Raw genomic sequence first — 14,792 nt, 5'->3', positions numbered from 1 at the left:
TCAAGTCTGTGACAAACCCATGGTTACAAGAAGTATTACATTCAAGAGAATGTAATGTTTTAACATCCAAAGGGAGAGATTATTTTAGGAGAGCATTTACAATGTTCATTATTAGCTCATTTTTGGCACCAACAAGTAGCGCTGTCACATCCCCAAAACACTTACGTGCCATTGTTGATGTAGAGAATATCACAAGATACAATTGGGCAAGATTTGTGCATGATGAGCTTATGAAAGGGGTTCAAAAATTCAAGGAAAAAAATACATTAAGTATTGATGGTTGTCTTTATGTTTTGATGGTAATCTGTCTAATGTACTTATCCTTTTTTTTTCCTTTTTTCATTTCTTTTTTGATGATAATCATTACATTTATTATTTTGCTTGTAGATTATCTATTACCACAAAGACACATTTGGAGATAAGGAAAATTATATGGGGCCTCCACCACCATGGATTGCTTATTGGGATAAAGAAAAACTTGCAAAGAAGTTGACACAGGAGTCATCAAAGCAAAGGCCAACGGTTTGTTTTATTTATTTTATCATGTTAATTCGCTTCTTTTTTTAAAAAAAAATTGATGATTGCTTATAATATCCTAGAATTCTTTCTATTAATGAACCCCTTAATGCACATTTCTAAGTTGAATTCTTTTCACTTCTAGTTATCAGCTACGTTTTGTTTATCTAAGAGGAAATATATTAATTAGGTTTGATCCTTTATGTGTTCTTGTGTGATGTGTGATGTGTGTGTTGTTTGAGATACATACAACTGTGTTGAATTCCTAAATTGTTGAAATCCTGATATCTATATAGAATGCTCAAATGGCATAGTTATAGTTATGATATTGCCTCAATTTTATTCTAAGTCTTATATTTGCATGCCTTGTTTTAGAAGTTAGTAAAATGACATTCTAAGACACAACGAAGGAAAAGAAAGAAAGGTAAAAAAAATAAAATTTTGGGAAGCCTATGAGTATTACAAACACTCTTTATCACTAATTAAATTTCTTTTTTATAGATTTGATGAACAAAATAATGACAACAAAATGTCAAAGGAAGATGATAATGTATCAGATGAGCAAAAAGATAAAGAAAGGTAAAAATTAGTTTTGATTTATCTTTTGTAATAAAAGAGAATGTAAAGTAAAATATAGTGTATTCTTCTTTATAGTGATGCAAAGCAAGATGATGAAAAAGAGGTCAAAACAAGGTAAAAATAGTGTATGTGCTTTTTTTATAGTTATGATTTTTTTTATTTATTGTTCTACAAATCTTTAATTATTGTTTTTATTGATTTAATAGGGAAGACAAAAAAGATGAAAACAACATGAGATCGCCAATGAGATCGCCTAGCAATATGGGTATAAATTATAGTTCTTAGTGTTTGTTGTTTTGCATTATGTATTATGTGAATATATATGAGATTTTTGTTATGTAATTTTGCACACATGAATCAACAAGTTTGCACCCTATGTAATGAATTTTTGCACACATGAATTTGATGTTTTGCACCCACTTTAATGATATTTTGCACACATGAATTTGATATTTTGCACCCGCTTTAATGAATTTTTGCACCCGCTTTAATGAGATTTTGCACACATGAATCAGCAAGTTTGCACCCTATGTAATGAATTTTTGCACACATGAATTTGATGTTTTGCACCCACCTTAATGAATTTTTGCACACATGAATCAGCAAGTTTGCACCCTATGTAATGAGATTTTGCACACATAAATTTGATATTTTGCACTCACTTTAATGAGATTTTGCACACATGAATCAGCAAGTTTGCACCCTATGTAATGAATTTTTGCACACATGAATTTGATGTTTTGCACCCACCTTAATGAATTTTTGCACACATGAATCAGCAAGTTTGCACTCCCCTTAATGATATTTTGCACACATAAATCTGATAATTTGCATTTGCTTTAATGAGATTTTGCACACATGAATTTGATGTTTTGCACTCACCTTAATGATATTTTGCACACATGAATCATAGTTTGCACTCACATTCCTATTATTTAGATTCCACTTTCTCTCTATTTTAAATCTCATTTTTGTGTGCATACATTAATATAATTTTTGTGTATATGTTCTGTTTTATGCTTTAGATGATGCAATAAAACCTGAATGGAGAGAAATTGTGCAAAGTGCAGTACAAGCTTTCTTAGAAATAGAAGACTGTGATATATATACACCTTCTCCAATCAAGAAGACACAAGAACCTGTGGTACCATCAATTCCATCATTCTCCCTAATGATACATGAGAAAAACAAAATAGGGGAAGAAAAAAAGGTGATAGATGAGAAAAATAAAATAGGGGAAGAAGAAAAGGTGATAGAGGATAATAAGTTAACAGAATTAGATAAGGATAAGATATACTTTTGGGCAACAGACGATAGGTTGAACAAGGATGAGACTTTATGCATCTTAAAAGATATACCTAGAGCAATGCTTGTTAGGGAGGATATCATGTCAATGTTGCCAAGACATCAGATAAACAATATGGTTAGATTTCTTGATTGTGACATGTTTCTGTTTTTTTTTTATATTTTTATGTGTATTATGTTTTGGAACTAACATTACATTGTAAAATGCAGGTTTTGAATTATATGATCTTTTTTTTCAACAAATTAAGGCCACCTAGCTTTGATGTCTATTGCATAAATGCTTTTATTTTGGTGTGTATACAAAATTACAAACTACTTTTTCAGTTTTATAATTGGAGAGTTTAAACTTTATAATCTAACTATTTCTTTATATATAGGGAGAGATGTTCTCACATTGGGGACACTTGATCAAAAGAAAGAAAAAAAGTTATGTACTTCTTCCCGATGATTTTGGAAAGAATGGTGACAGCTTTTTTGAGCAAAAGGAAATTCCAAAACATAGATGGGTGAGTAATTTTTGTTCTCTATGTATTGTGTTAATTTTTTTGTTTGTGCCAGAGCTATATTTGCTATGTATTTATTTTGTCGGTGTCATGCTATTTGTGGATTAATTTCATTCCTTCCCTGTCATAGTTGAAACTTCTCTACCATAGTTGAATCCCTTAAGAAAATAGTACTAGACCGAAAATGTTTACCTTTATTTAATTCTGGGGATGTCTATTTCCTGTGCTCTGCATTTTTTTCAGAACCCTGTTTCTATCCACATACCCTGTCACTGTTACCTTGTGTTAATTTTTTTCATTTGAATGCTATTAAATATTTATAATGGAACAGAAATGAAACAGAAATGCTATCCTCTGTTTTTGGACTAATAACAATAATTGGACATATAAAGTTATAGACATGAATATATTACTTAATGCTATCCTCTGTTTTTGAATCTATACTTGATATATGGGCATTGGAGCTTCTCTTTATTTATACATTAAAGTTAGTGATGCCTTCTTTTGCCTCATTTGAATCTGCTGACCCTAATCATGAGAAGTATTTCTGTATCCTTTGGTACTTATGGTTTTGGACAATTTCATCATTACTTTGTTAAATTATAAATCGATTTGTTGGTCAAGACTTTCACTTCTAATAAGAAAATATAATATAATGCAGTTATTGGTGCCGTGTTGCTATGACTATCACTGGTGGCTATATGCTTATGACATCTATGAAAAGAGACTTTTTGTCTTGGATTCCTTGTATAAAGAGGCTAAAGGAGATAGGGTGCAGTTAGACATATATGCGGTATAATTTCAATAGTTTTGCTCACATGATATTATATTATGTGGTTTAATAGTTTTATTTATTAACAATGAACCTTTTTTTTCAGAGCAAATTGATTCAACAAATGGTCTCGATAGCTGTGCCAAACTATGAGCTACCAAAGAATGATCTGATCCCAATTTATTTGAATATTCCTAGACAATCAAATAAGTAAGCATAATATTAATTATGTTATATTATAAATAATATAAATGTACATGATAAGACTAACTAAATTCTACAATTATTTTTTCAGCTATGATTGCGGATTGTTTGTAATAAAATGGGTAGAAATGTGGAATCCTAGTAGTATCGAGATTAATGTGTCCAACATGCCAGAATGGGACGAAGTAAATGTTTTTTGTATAGTTTTTATTTTTGCTTTTGATGTTCATGTTTTTTTTATAATATATAATCTTTGTGAACATTGTTATTGCAGTTTGAGTGCGTTAATCTAAGGAAGCAATTGGTCATCCAAATGCTTACATCACTTTCAAATGCACTTCTTAAGGATGTTATAAACAAATCAGAGAAATATAGAGTGGTAAAGCCAACTCCAGCTCAATCAAGTCCTTACATAGTATGTAATACTGATGAGTTGATGATTGAATGCCTTGGTTCGGCTGGGAAGGGGTTTAGAAAGAAAACTGTTGCTAAGAAGCGCAGAAACTGAAATTCAATTCTTACCGTTACCATCTCTTTTTAGGGGTTATTGGATATACTTGTTTTCTATATAACAAAGTTCAAGTGATCATTAGATATACTTGTTTTGTAGAAAGGTATTGTTTTGTAGTTTTTACTATATAGTATGCACTCACTTTCTGAATCTCCAAGCTGATTAATTGTCTCAATGAATGTTTGGGGAAGTTCAGGAGTCCATTTGAGCCTTGGTTTTGGCATCAGTTGCGAGAACCAAGTGCATGTTACTTTTTACATTTTTCATTGTGTGTTGATTCTTTTAGGAAAGAAAGAGTTATACTGTAGCATGTAATGTAAGCAAACACAAGAGAGACTTTTCAGTTTTCAATGAATGAATGATTCCTTTTTTAGCTATGTATGAATCCTATGTGATCTTATATATAAATTGGAGTAGTTATATCCCATGATCTCATTCTCATATCAGGAAGCACAAATGGGGTTATATTACAAACTAATTTTATATCTATAAATAAGTTTAATTTGCACCTATTATAATGAGATTTTGCACACCTTATGAATACAATTTGCACCCGTCTTAATGAGATTTTGCACACCTCACTCAAATAATTTACACTCACCTTAATGAGATTTTGCACACCTCACTCAGCACAGTTTGCACCCCAAATGTAATGATTTTTTGCACACATGAATTCGATGTTTTGCATTCAATTTAATGAGATTTTGCACACCTCACTCAGCACATTTTGCACCCAATGTAATGAATTTTTGCACACATAATATCGATGTTTTGCACCCAATTTAATGAGATTTTGCACACATGAATCAGACAGTTTGCACACGTGATAGTTTAATTTATCATGTAGAAAAAAATATTATTTTTAAATAGCAAGTATAACAAATTTATTAAAAATATACACGTTAAATTATTTCAAATTTTAGATAATGAATATTAAAATTAAGTAAAAAAAATTAAACTCTTCTATTTGAAAATAATGACAAAAAAATTTATTATTTAATTTTGTTTAATACTCTGATCTTCATAGCCAACGGGGACTTTTGTCCCTTACGACCATTTTATAAAAGTAGTTTAATGCTATTACAGGTAAAATACTAGTTACAAACTAATTTTGTACCTATAAACAAATTTAATTTACACCCATTTTAATGAAGCATATATGCATATATCCATAGTTATTTTGCTTACAAATTTCTCCATCATCTCGTTCTCAATATATAATAATAATAATAATAATAATAATAATAATAATAATAATAATATTATTATTATTAAGGTACTTGTTTTAATTTATATAGGAAAGAATCTTGGAAGATGATAACTGCATTTTGTCCAATTGGGTAAGTTAGCAAGCAAGTATTAATTATTATTACTAATAAATGGAATAACAAGAGCAGCAAGCTGCTGTATTGGAGTTTGAAAGCAGTTTGTACACATGAAACTAATCATTTTTATTATTTCTTGTCCAAAATAATAATTGTCTCATGAATCATCAGCTAATTGAACTCTTTAATGTATTGCCAAATAAAATTCTTTTTGCTTCGACATTATTTTGCTATCAATCGACATTTGAGAATTGGTATGAATGGATTGAGTTCAATAAGGACATGAATCCTCCCATTGATGCTCCCATTGAATCAGATTTAAATCCCTCATTAACATTGTAGTTAGCATCTTGAAGCTGAAACAATTTAAAAGAAAAAACAAATATATTAGATCACATGTATAAAATTCATATGTTTATAAATCACAAAAATCACAAACTATTGGATGAACCTGTTCGTTGAAAGGGAGACTTTGAATATCTCCAATGTGTTGATTATCCTTTATATACAATAGAAAAAGCTATCACTCAAGTGTAAGTACTAAGTAATAACAGCATGGCTATAAAGTACAACTGATTATCCTTTATATATACCTTAAGGAAGTAGTTTCTACATCTAAAGTCTATTTATTGTAAAAAAAGCAGCATGGGTAATAAAATAAAATAATGTTTTACCTCTTTTTCGGTTATCTCATTTTTCCTCTTCTTTGCCTTGGTCTTCTTTTTTATCATCTTGTCTTTTTCAAATCCTAACCTATTTGTTGGACGACCCTTAGTGAACACATAAGGAGGGCTTTTAATATCTTGAATGCTTATTATACAACCTCCTATAAAAATGGACAGTGCATCTTTACCACCATCTTCTGATGTAAGCAAATTATCTAACTCATTGGCATTAGATGATGAGTTAGCAACATGCTTTTGACACTCCGCCATAGCCATATCAAGATAACGATGTAAGATATCACTTGTTTCCTTTGTTTGGGATGCAAATTGAGCAACACTGTTCGAATGGGAGCATAAATCATCAAACCTCTCTGTTTTTGGATTCAACAAACTTGGATCATGGCTGCTCTTAATATCACTATGTCTTCGCTTCACAAGTTTGCTCCAACGGTCCAAAATGTATCTTCTTGGAATTTCTCTCACGCGTTCATGCCCTAGGACAACCAAGCTATGACGGCATAATATGCCTCTTGATTCAAACATTTGACACATGCATGTAATATCCTTCGTTTCCGCATTGTAGTTAACTTCATAAACCCTCTCTTTAGAAGTAGATACATCCTCCAAAATAGAATAGACTTTAGATGTAGAAACTGCTTTCATAAGGTGCAAAATACAATTTGCTTTCTTTCTAAATTGCTTTTGTACTTCCTTAAACTTTGCATTAGTATAGGCACCTTGAAATTGCTTCTCTATTAAGGAATTAGTGGCACAAGGTATTATTGATTTATAGTCTTCAACATCAGCCTCCCTTTCTTGTTGCTCTTTCCATCCAAGGCAATTGTCATATTGTTTGACAAATTGAATCAACAAGCTCTTGTTATTTATAAATTTGTCAAAATATGAATGCATGCTCTCACTTCGTTGTGTGGATCTCATACCAGCCCAAAAAAAGTTGTCAAGAAAAATTGGAACCCATCGATGTCTTTCTTCATAGATATCTATGTATCATAGTAAACAAATATACATAAAAAAAATTTGTAAGCAAACTTAACAAAAGTGGATGCAAATGTTGTCATAAACATGTTAATAATGCATTGAAGCTTAAAAAAATTAGAATAAGAAAATTGTACTAGAGGCATATTCAAACACATGTTAGAATTCTAGCAAATAGAATATATGGCCACTTGATACTTTTTTAAATACTAATATGCTAATTCCTATGTGCAAAATATAAAAATTCATGTTTAGAGAAGTACCTGATAGCCACTTGTTATCTTCTAAACCATATTCAATCAGAAAATCTTCCCATTGATTTTGAAAATCATCTTCTGAAATAGACTCCCAAACAATATTATTTAAATCACTTTGTAACTCTTCATATCTCTTGTGTCTTTTGAATTTTTCTGGAATCTTTTTCGTAATGTACCAAATGCATAACCTATGACGTGTCTCTGGCATCACATTCTCAATTCCAGCTCGTATTCCGAGGCATTGGTCTGTTATAATGCCTTTAGGAGCCTTTCCATGCATACATGTAAGCCAAGCATTAAATAACCAAGTAAACGAGCCTGAATTTTCCTTAGTCAACAAACCACACCCAAGAAGCACTGAGTTACCATGGTGATTAACCCCCACAAAGGAACCAAATGGCATATCGTAACGATTGGTTTTATAAGTAGTATCAAACGAAACTATATCACCGAAGTACTCATATGCTGCTCTACTTCGAGCATCAGCCCAAAATATAGTTTTGAGACGCTTGTTTTGATCAAGTTCAATATCAAAATAAAAATCAGAGTTCATTTCCTTCATCCGTGTAAAATACTTCAACATCTCCCTAGCATCCATTTCTTCCGTAACATTGCGTACCTTTCTGCTAAGATAGTTCCTAACATCTTTTTCCATTAAGTTTATCTTAGAAAAACCTCCTGCTTCACCCACCAATACTTGATATGTTTTGCTTGGTCTCACACCTGCTTCATCATTCCTCTCAATGACTCGACACATGTGCATAGTCATCTCTCTATTACGTGTCAACAGTTTTGCCATCTCTGGATCACAAGGATGTGAATGATCCAAGCACACCTTCGATATAATCCAAAGACCCTCCTTATTCAACCTAATAGAAATCCTTGCAGGGCAATTGTAGTTGGTTCTAGGGTTGGTCTTTTCTATTGGTGAAACTCTAGACTTGCGTTTTCCCTCCCTATTGCAAGTGATCATTTGATTCTTAGGAACCTTATCTTTACCAACTCTTCGGGTAAACCTTATCTTAGTAACAAAACCAACGCGCTTGGCATAATTCTGATAAAATTGATTTGCATCTTCAGTGGTTCCAAAATACATGCCGACCTTGGGCACATCCTGTAAAAAAGTTAGCATACATCAGATAGTAAATCAAAATCTCATTAAAGTAGGTACAAACTATACTAAGTCATGTGTGAGAATCTCATTAAACTGGTTGCAAAATGTACAAAAAAGAATGCAAAACAGGACCATACAACAACAGACTGCATTTGAATGCATCACAAACCCAACCAAAACAAAACAACTACATAAAACACAACACTACCTATTAACTAGCTTAGCCTCACTTTCCTAACCCTTGGAAATTATGTACCTCCAACCCCAAAAAAATCATAGAACATGTTTACTGTTATAGAACAATTACAAATTTGATGCTTCTACTTCTACTTCAGGTTCTTAGCAGCTAAGGTTAGATCAGTTTCATTGAGGATGCATCTTGTCTTATTAACAAGAATGAAGCTACCTATGGAAATTGACAAATCTAAAAGAAAAGATAAAGATTGTGGTGATGTGATTCAGAATCATGAAAGCAGCAATAATAACAACATCATATCAGAAATTGATGATGTTAGTAATAATAGTAAGAAGAAAAAAGATGGATCAAGAGTGTTTTATGGTAGCAGGGCATTCTTCTAAAAACCATTATTCATTACTCAGAAACAACAAACAAGAAACACTAACATTTTTTATATTTTCTGTCTTAGTCATTTCATCAAACAGTTGGTTTGCGTTAATTGTGAATTGTTGCATTATGAAAATCAAAAGCGAATAAGGTATAATTTGAATTTTGTACATTCAATTTAAACTCTATTATGAAAAAAAAAACAGCATGCTTTGCAAGCTCAGAAATTCATAATCATAATCATCATTGTGTTCATTGATGCACTATGAAAATCATTACAAAAATCATGAAATTAGAAGAGGGAGAAATTGCTTACTTCAATATTCGTTCTTCTAACACCGATTCCATGATCAACGGAGAAGAAAATATTATCAAAGAGTAAAAGGTGAAGCTTCAAGCTTTGTCAACGAAACTGCGATCGTAGAAGAGCGTATCCGGCTAGCGGTGCTCTGCGGCTAGTTCCTTGGAGAGGAGCGTGAGAGAAAGCCGTTTGGGATAACGCGTGAGAGAAAGCTGTTTGTGATAGCACGTGAGAGAGCCCTAGTGTAAAAACGCATGCTGGCTGAATGATGGTTAGATATTGATATATTTGCTGGTCCCTGAGAGTTTCCCTTGTTATAATTAACAGTAAATGAACTAATTCATGGTAACTAATGAATAATATATTGTCAGAGAATAGAAGCAGAAAACACACATTTGAATAAAAGAAATTGCAAAATAGCAATGTACCAAACTGCTAATTCATCATCTATTGAGAAACTTTTAAATTAACATTTCCAAGACCATCACCTCGTAATCAGCAAGGCAATGCAAACACAAGACATTAGAACTATCTTCGACAATACTCATAACGCCGCCAATAGGGCACCTGGTGTACTGACAAGCCACGAGATGTCAAAGATCTGAAGGTCTCTCCTCCACTCACCACTCTTGGAACATATCCCTGAAGACCACTCTGCACCTATCGACTGCTCTAGAAACACGTACAACTTTAAAAAATTCAACTTCCGTTCTTCTATGCTCTTCGTCTTTGTTAAAACTTAGTAGCAGCATGGCACAAACATAATTGGCTTCAATGTGGTCCTCCATTCCGAGAATAGGATGGCCAAATCACAAATACTCCATCAACCCATTCCAAAATAAAGCTTTTGGATTTTCAGTTTCCAAGCAACGCTCAATGAACTTGGTTGCGTACTGGTCAAAGAAATATGAAAAATCCCCTTGCGGTAAATACCACATCGTGGCATGCTTGTAGACAGCATCGAAACTCGCTGCATCCAGAAACACCTTTCGAGTCGCCTTTATTTGGAACAGTTCCTAAACTGAATTGGATGCTACCTTCATGGCAATCTTGACCCATATGTCATAGGGTTGAAGATCAAGTGGAGATTCATACTCAATGACTTCATTCCTTATCTTTCTGTTGTTCTTAGATGTTCCATCCATTTGACAATTCCTTATGTTTGGTCCTATTAGCTCTTTTTAATTTTCATAAACTGACATTAGGGTTCAGTGCCTCATACATTTCCTTAATGATACTTCTGTATAAGACCAGATAATAAGAGAAAGGAATATTATAATTAGGGTTAAGTATAATTTTGGTCCTTAATGTAGAGATCAAAAATTTATCTTGCCCTCGGCCTTTTTTCGCAACAAAATGGTCCTGAAGGTTTCAGTTTGTTTTAAAATCGTCTTTCGAACGAAAATACCCTTCTTCCTTCTTCCCTAAATCAACCAAAAGCAGAAGCTGAACCAGAAGCTGAAGTAGAACAGAAGCAGAAGTAGAACAGAAGCAACACCAACGAACTCAGAACTCAGAAAATCATCATCTGAACTCAAAAGAACAACAACAACAAAAGAAACTAAAAGCAGAATAACAACAACAACAAAAGAACAATAAGAACCCATAACTCAAAAAAGGCGAGCAGCGTGTGACGTCCACCCTCGCAGATTTGCTGGCGTCGACGTCGAGCCAGGAAGAGGAGCAGCGGCGATCGTAAGATCTGGCGGTGAGATCCAGCGGAGACGATGAGGACCGAACGACAAGGAGCAGCGGTGGCGGCGCGAGGACCCTTTAACTTTAGGCGGTTTAACTTTCAGAAAAGTCGCAAGGATCATAGGTCTTTCGAGATGCCCTAAGTTATTCTCATCATTTCCATTATCTTCTCTGTATCCATTCTCGTCCCCATTTCTCACTCCAAGACGTTCAACAGCCCTAGCCGCTCCTACAGCAGCTTCACGCACTACTTCAGCCACGTCGTTCATGGTAGCCATAAACGTTTCCTGTTCCCTCTCGTAGTTAACATTAGGAATTCCTTCCCGTACGCCTTGTCTCCGTGAACCCATTATAGTCTTGTTCACACCAAACAATCATTGTTAAGGTGATCAGTCTTAACACTTCGAGTCAAGTGTGAACATTCCCAAAATGAAAACACAGAAACAATCATGCAACATATATCACTGGGATATCCTATACGCATGAAACACACAACAGAGTATGCAATGAAGCATAGTCAGTCCACTCCCCAGGCTCTACTGGGAACGAACTGCTCTGATACCAAATTGTAACGACCCAATTTCTTGTACGTCATGATCATACTAGAAACTGAGCGCTACCAACTTGTCTTCTTAGTTATTCTCTATTATTTATCATATGAGCCTGATTCGTTGTTAAAAGCGTAGTTATTTTACAAGGTACTTTTTTTTTGAAAACATTTGGATTAACAAACAGTATCATTCATAATCAATTCACAACTAATAATATATAAAACAGTTACAAACAACCACACATAAACACATCACAAGCAGTTGACAACATTCGGTGATTCAGCCTCTATTAGAATATAGACTGTTAGTTAGAACACCCCTAGATATAGCTAGATAATAACTATATACATATATATACATACAACATCCCAGGTCCTGACCTGTTCAAGANNNNCCTAAACTGTATGAATGACCAACCTGTTCCAAGCATAGGTTCATTAAGTCTATGCTGAACCAGTTTGATTTTTCATACTTTACTAGACCTTAACATAAAAGAAGTTACCTACGCGGTATAAATGATCATCCTGCTCCGAGCATAGGTTCATTAAGTCTATGCTGAACCAATTAGATACTTTATACAGAACTAGACCTCAAATGTACCAGCCACAGCCTCAGGCCCAAACAACTCAATCAATATCCAATTTCTACAATCCAAACAATCAGTTACAAACACAAGTAATGAGGTTCAAACACAATCAAGAGCAATTACATAAAGTATAGCAATTAGTAGTTAAACAGATTCATTCACATAGGCAAACCAATTACAATATGCGCATCCAAACAATGTCGCATAGATGCATATGATGAATGTCTAGTCCTAGTACAGGCCATGAGCTCATGTGTCGGTTGGCTGCCCGCAATCCCGACATTTATCCGGTCACGAGTAATCCCGATTTCCCGGATATGATTTTCCGTTCCTAAATAAATGCGCATATAATAATAGCCGCTCATTTGAGACAGCCTCTGCTTACTGCAGGAAAATATATATATACTCTGCTCTGCTCTGGGGAAGCGGAAAATAGCTGTAGGTAACTTAGTTTCTCTAGAGAAGCTCTGTGTTGATATATAATATATATATAATATCTCTTGGGTTGCATTACGCAACATATATATACATATAATATCTCTTGGGTTGCATTAAGCAACATATATATATTAAATATAGCTCTGGGTTGCATCAAGCAACTAATATATATACATATCTCTTTACTCTGTTCTGGTTGCCCTTTTCTCTGTATCTCTTTACTCTATAGTCTCTTTACCCTGTTCTGATTTCTCTTTTCTCTTCTCTGATTACTCTTTTCATATGTATCTATATTACTCCTTTTCTCTTTATCTCTTTACTTTACTCTGGTTACTCTGTTTTATGTGTTTCTCTACTCTGCTCTGATTACTCTGTTCTCTGTGTTTCTCTGCTTAACATATGTATTTAAAGCTTATGTAAACTTCGGTATGAATAGTTAACCTGTCCCAAATATAGGTTCATTAAGTCTATACTGAAACAGTTTAACTTTTCATATTATACCTAACCCTAGTCGCAACTCAAGTACTAACTAAGTTGCCCTAGTTCGTTCACTAATTCCATCTGTTTTTCTGTCATTAAAACATTATAGACTTTTTCTTCGATTTTTATCTTTTCTTTAACTTTTTATCTTTTCTTTATCTTTGCCTCACTAACATGTAAAACTTTTACAGAAACTGCCTTTTTCGCATTATTTTATTATTTTATTAAAATATTATTTTTAATTAAATATTATTATTTAATATTTTATTATTATTTATTATTTTATTATTAAATTTTCGAAAATTAACTTACTTTTACTTTTAACCTTTAAAATTCACTTTTTACCACCCGTAACTTTTAATATTTCTACTTTTACCACCCTAACTTTCAGAAATTACCAAACAACCCCTTAAACACCAAAAATTTTAATTCCTTGCCCTTTTTAAGATCTAAGGCCTGTTCTTCATTGTTCTTCATCACACTCAAAGTGTTCTTCATGTTCTTCGTATATTCTTCAAATTCTTTCTCTGTTTTTACCCGTTTTTCAGTCTTTTCAGCAACCGATTTTTACCATAATTCAAAATACAATTGCAGCCACTAAAACCCCATCTTTTCTACATGATTTAAACACAAATTGAACCCCAATTTAAGCTCTAGGGTTTCGTTTTCCAGCAGCCATAAGAACACACATTCATAGCTTGAATTTCATCAAATTTCATCAATTTTTCACCAAAATTTCAACAAGAATTACTCATACAAACAATCAATTTCAAGCACAGCCAAACCATATCATAATAACACAACTCAAACACAATCAATCAGGATTAAATTCGTCAAACCCTACCTGGTTTTGCTGCTCCTAATTCGGTTAAACTTTTAGGTGGTCCTTAAGCACTTTTTCCTATACAACATTCACACATCTCAAACACGTTAAACTTTCAGGTGGTCCTTAAGCACTTTTTCCTCCTAAATCACATCAAGAACAACTTTAAATCCAAAAACTCTCAACTAACCAAATCTCACTCAGCATGTTAGGAAGAGATATATCACCTTAGAGTTGCTGGAAATTCACGTTTCTTGGCCCTCAAGTCAAGTTAAGCATGATTCCTAAGGAAAAACATCAAGAAAACACATGTTTACATGGTTTTCCTTGAAAACCGAATTGAAAAGGGAGGGAGACAGCCATCTCACTTTATTTCCAGCCTTGATATGTTATATGGTTATGTAGAGGAAGAAGAGAGGATCATTTTGGTGAAATCGGAATTTTGATTTGAGTTTTAGTTCAGAAGAAATCAAGCTTTGAAGATTTATGAACCAAGAACTTTCTCTCCTTTTTCTCTTGGTGATTTTCGGCCATAATGAGCAAATGAGGCAGCCTTGGGGGTTTTGGGGGTGTAGGGTGAGTTGTGATTGGTTGGCTTGAAGGTGG

The 14,792-nt window shown here is 33.4% G+C and overlaps 1 protein-coding gene and 1 long non-coding RNA gene across 2 annotated transcripts; one reads left to right on the top strand and one right to left on the bottom strand.

The window, feature by feature from the left end:
• The first annotated feature begins 1,021 nt into the window (after nucleotides 1–1,021).
• LOC110280525 (uncharacterized) lies at nucleotides 1,022–2,350 on the top strand. Its single transcript, XR_008008536.1, has 3 exons — nucleotides 1,022–1,209; nucleotides 1,302–1,360; nucleotides 2,121–2,350. It is a non-coding gene; the product is annotated as an uncharacterized LOC110280525 (long non-coding RNA).
• Nucleotides 2,351–5,948: 3,598 nt separating this feature from the next.
• Nucleotides 5,949–10,401, bottom strand: LOC107484919 (protein FAR1-RELATED SEQUENCE 5-like). The gene is made up of 6 exons (XM_052260599.1): nucleotides 10,238–10,401; nucleotides 10,102–10,180; nucleotides 7,640–8,747; nucleotides 6,390–7,381; nucleotides 6,155–6,214; nucleotides 5,949–6,071 (listed from the first exon to the last, which is right to left on the bottom strand). Exons 1-6 carry the CDS (start codon nucleotides 10,399–10,401, stop codon nucleotides 5,949–5,951), a joined length of 2,526 nt encoding a protein of 841 aa, XP_052116559.1.
• Between the last annotated feature and the right edge of the window lie 4,391 nt (nucleotides 10,402–14,792).

The sequence above is a fragment of the Arachis duranensis genome, chromosome 4 (assembly GCF_000817695.3).
Source record: "Arachis duranensis cultivar V14167 chromosome 4, aradu.V14167.gnm2.J7QH, whole genome shotgun sequence".
Taxonomy (NCBI): domain Eukaryota; kingdom Viridiplantae; phylum Streptophyta; class Magnoliopsida; order Fabales; family Fabaceae; genus Arachis; species Arachis duranensis.
Note: the sequence above shows the minus strand (reverse complement) of the source record. Positions and strands in the feature narration are given on the sequence as shown.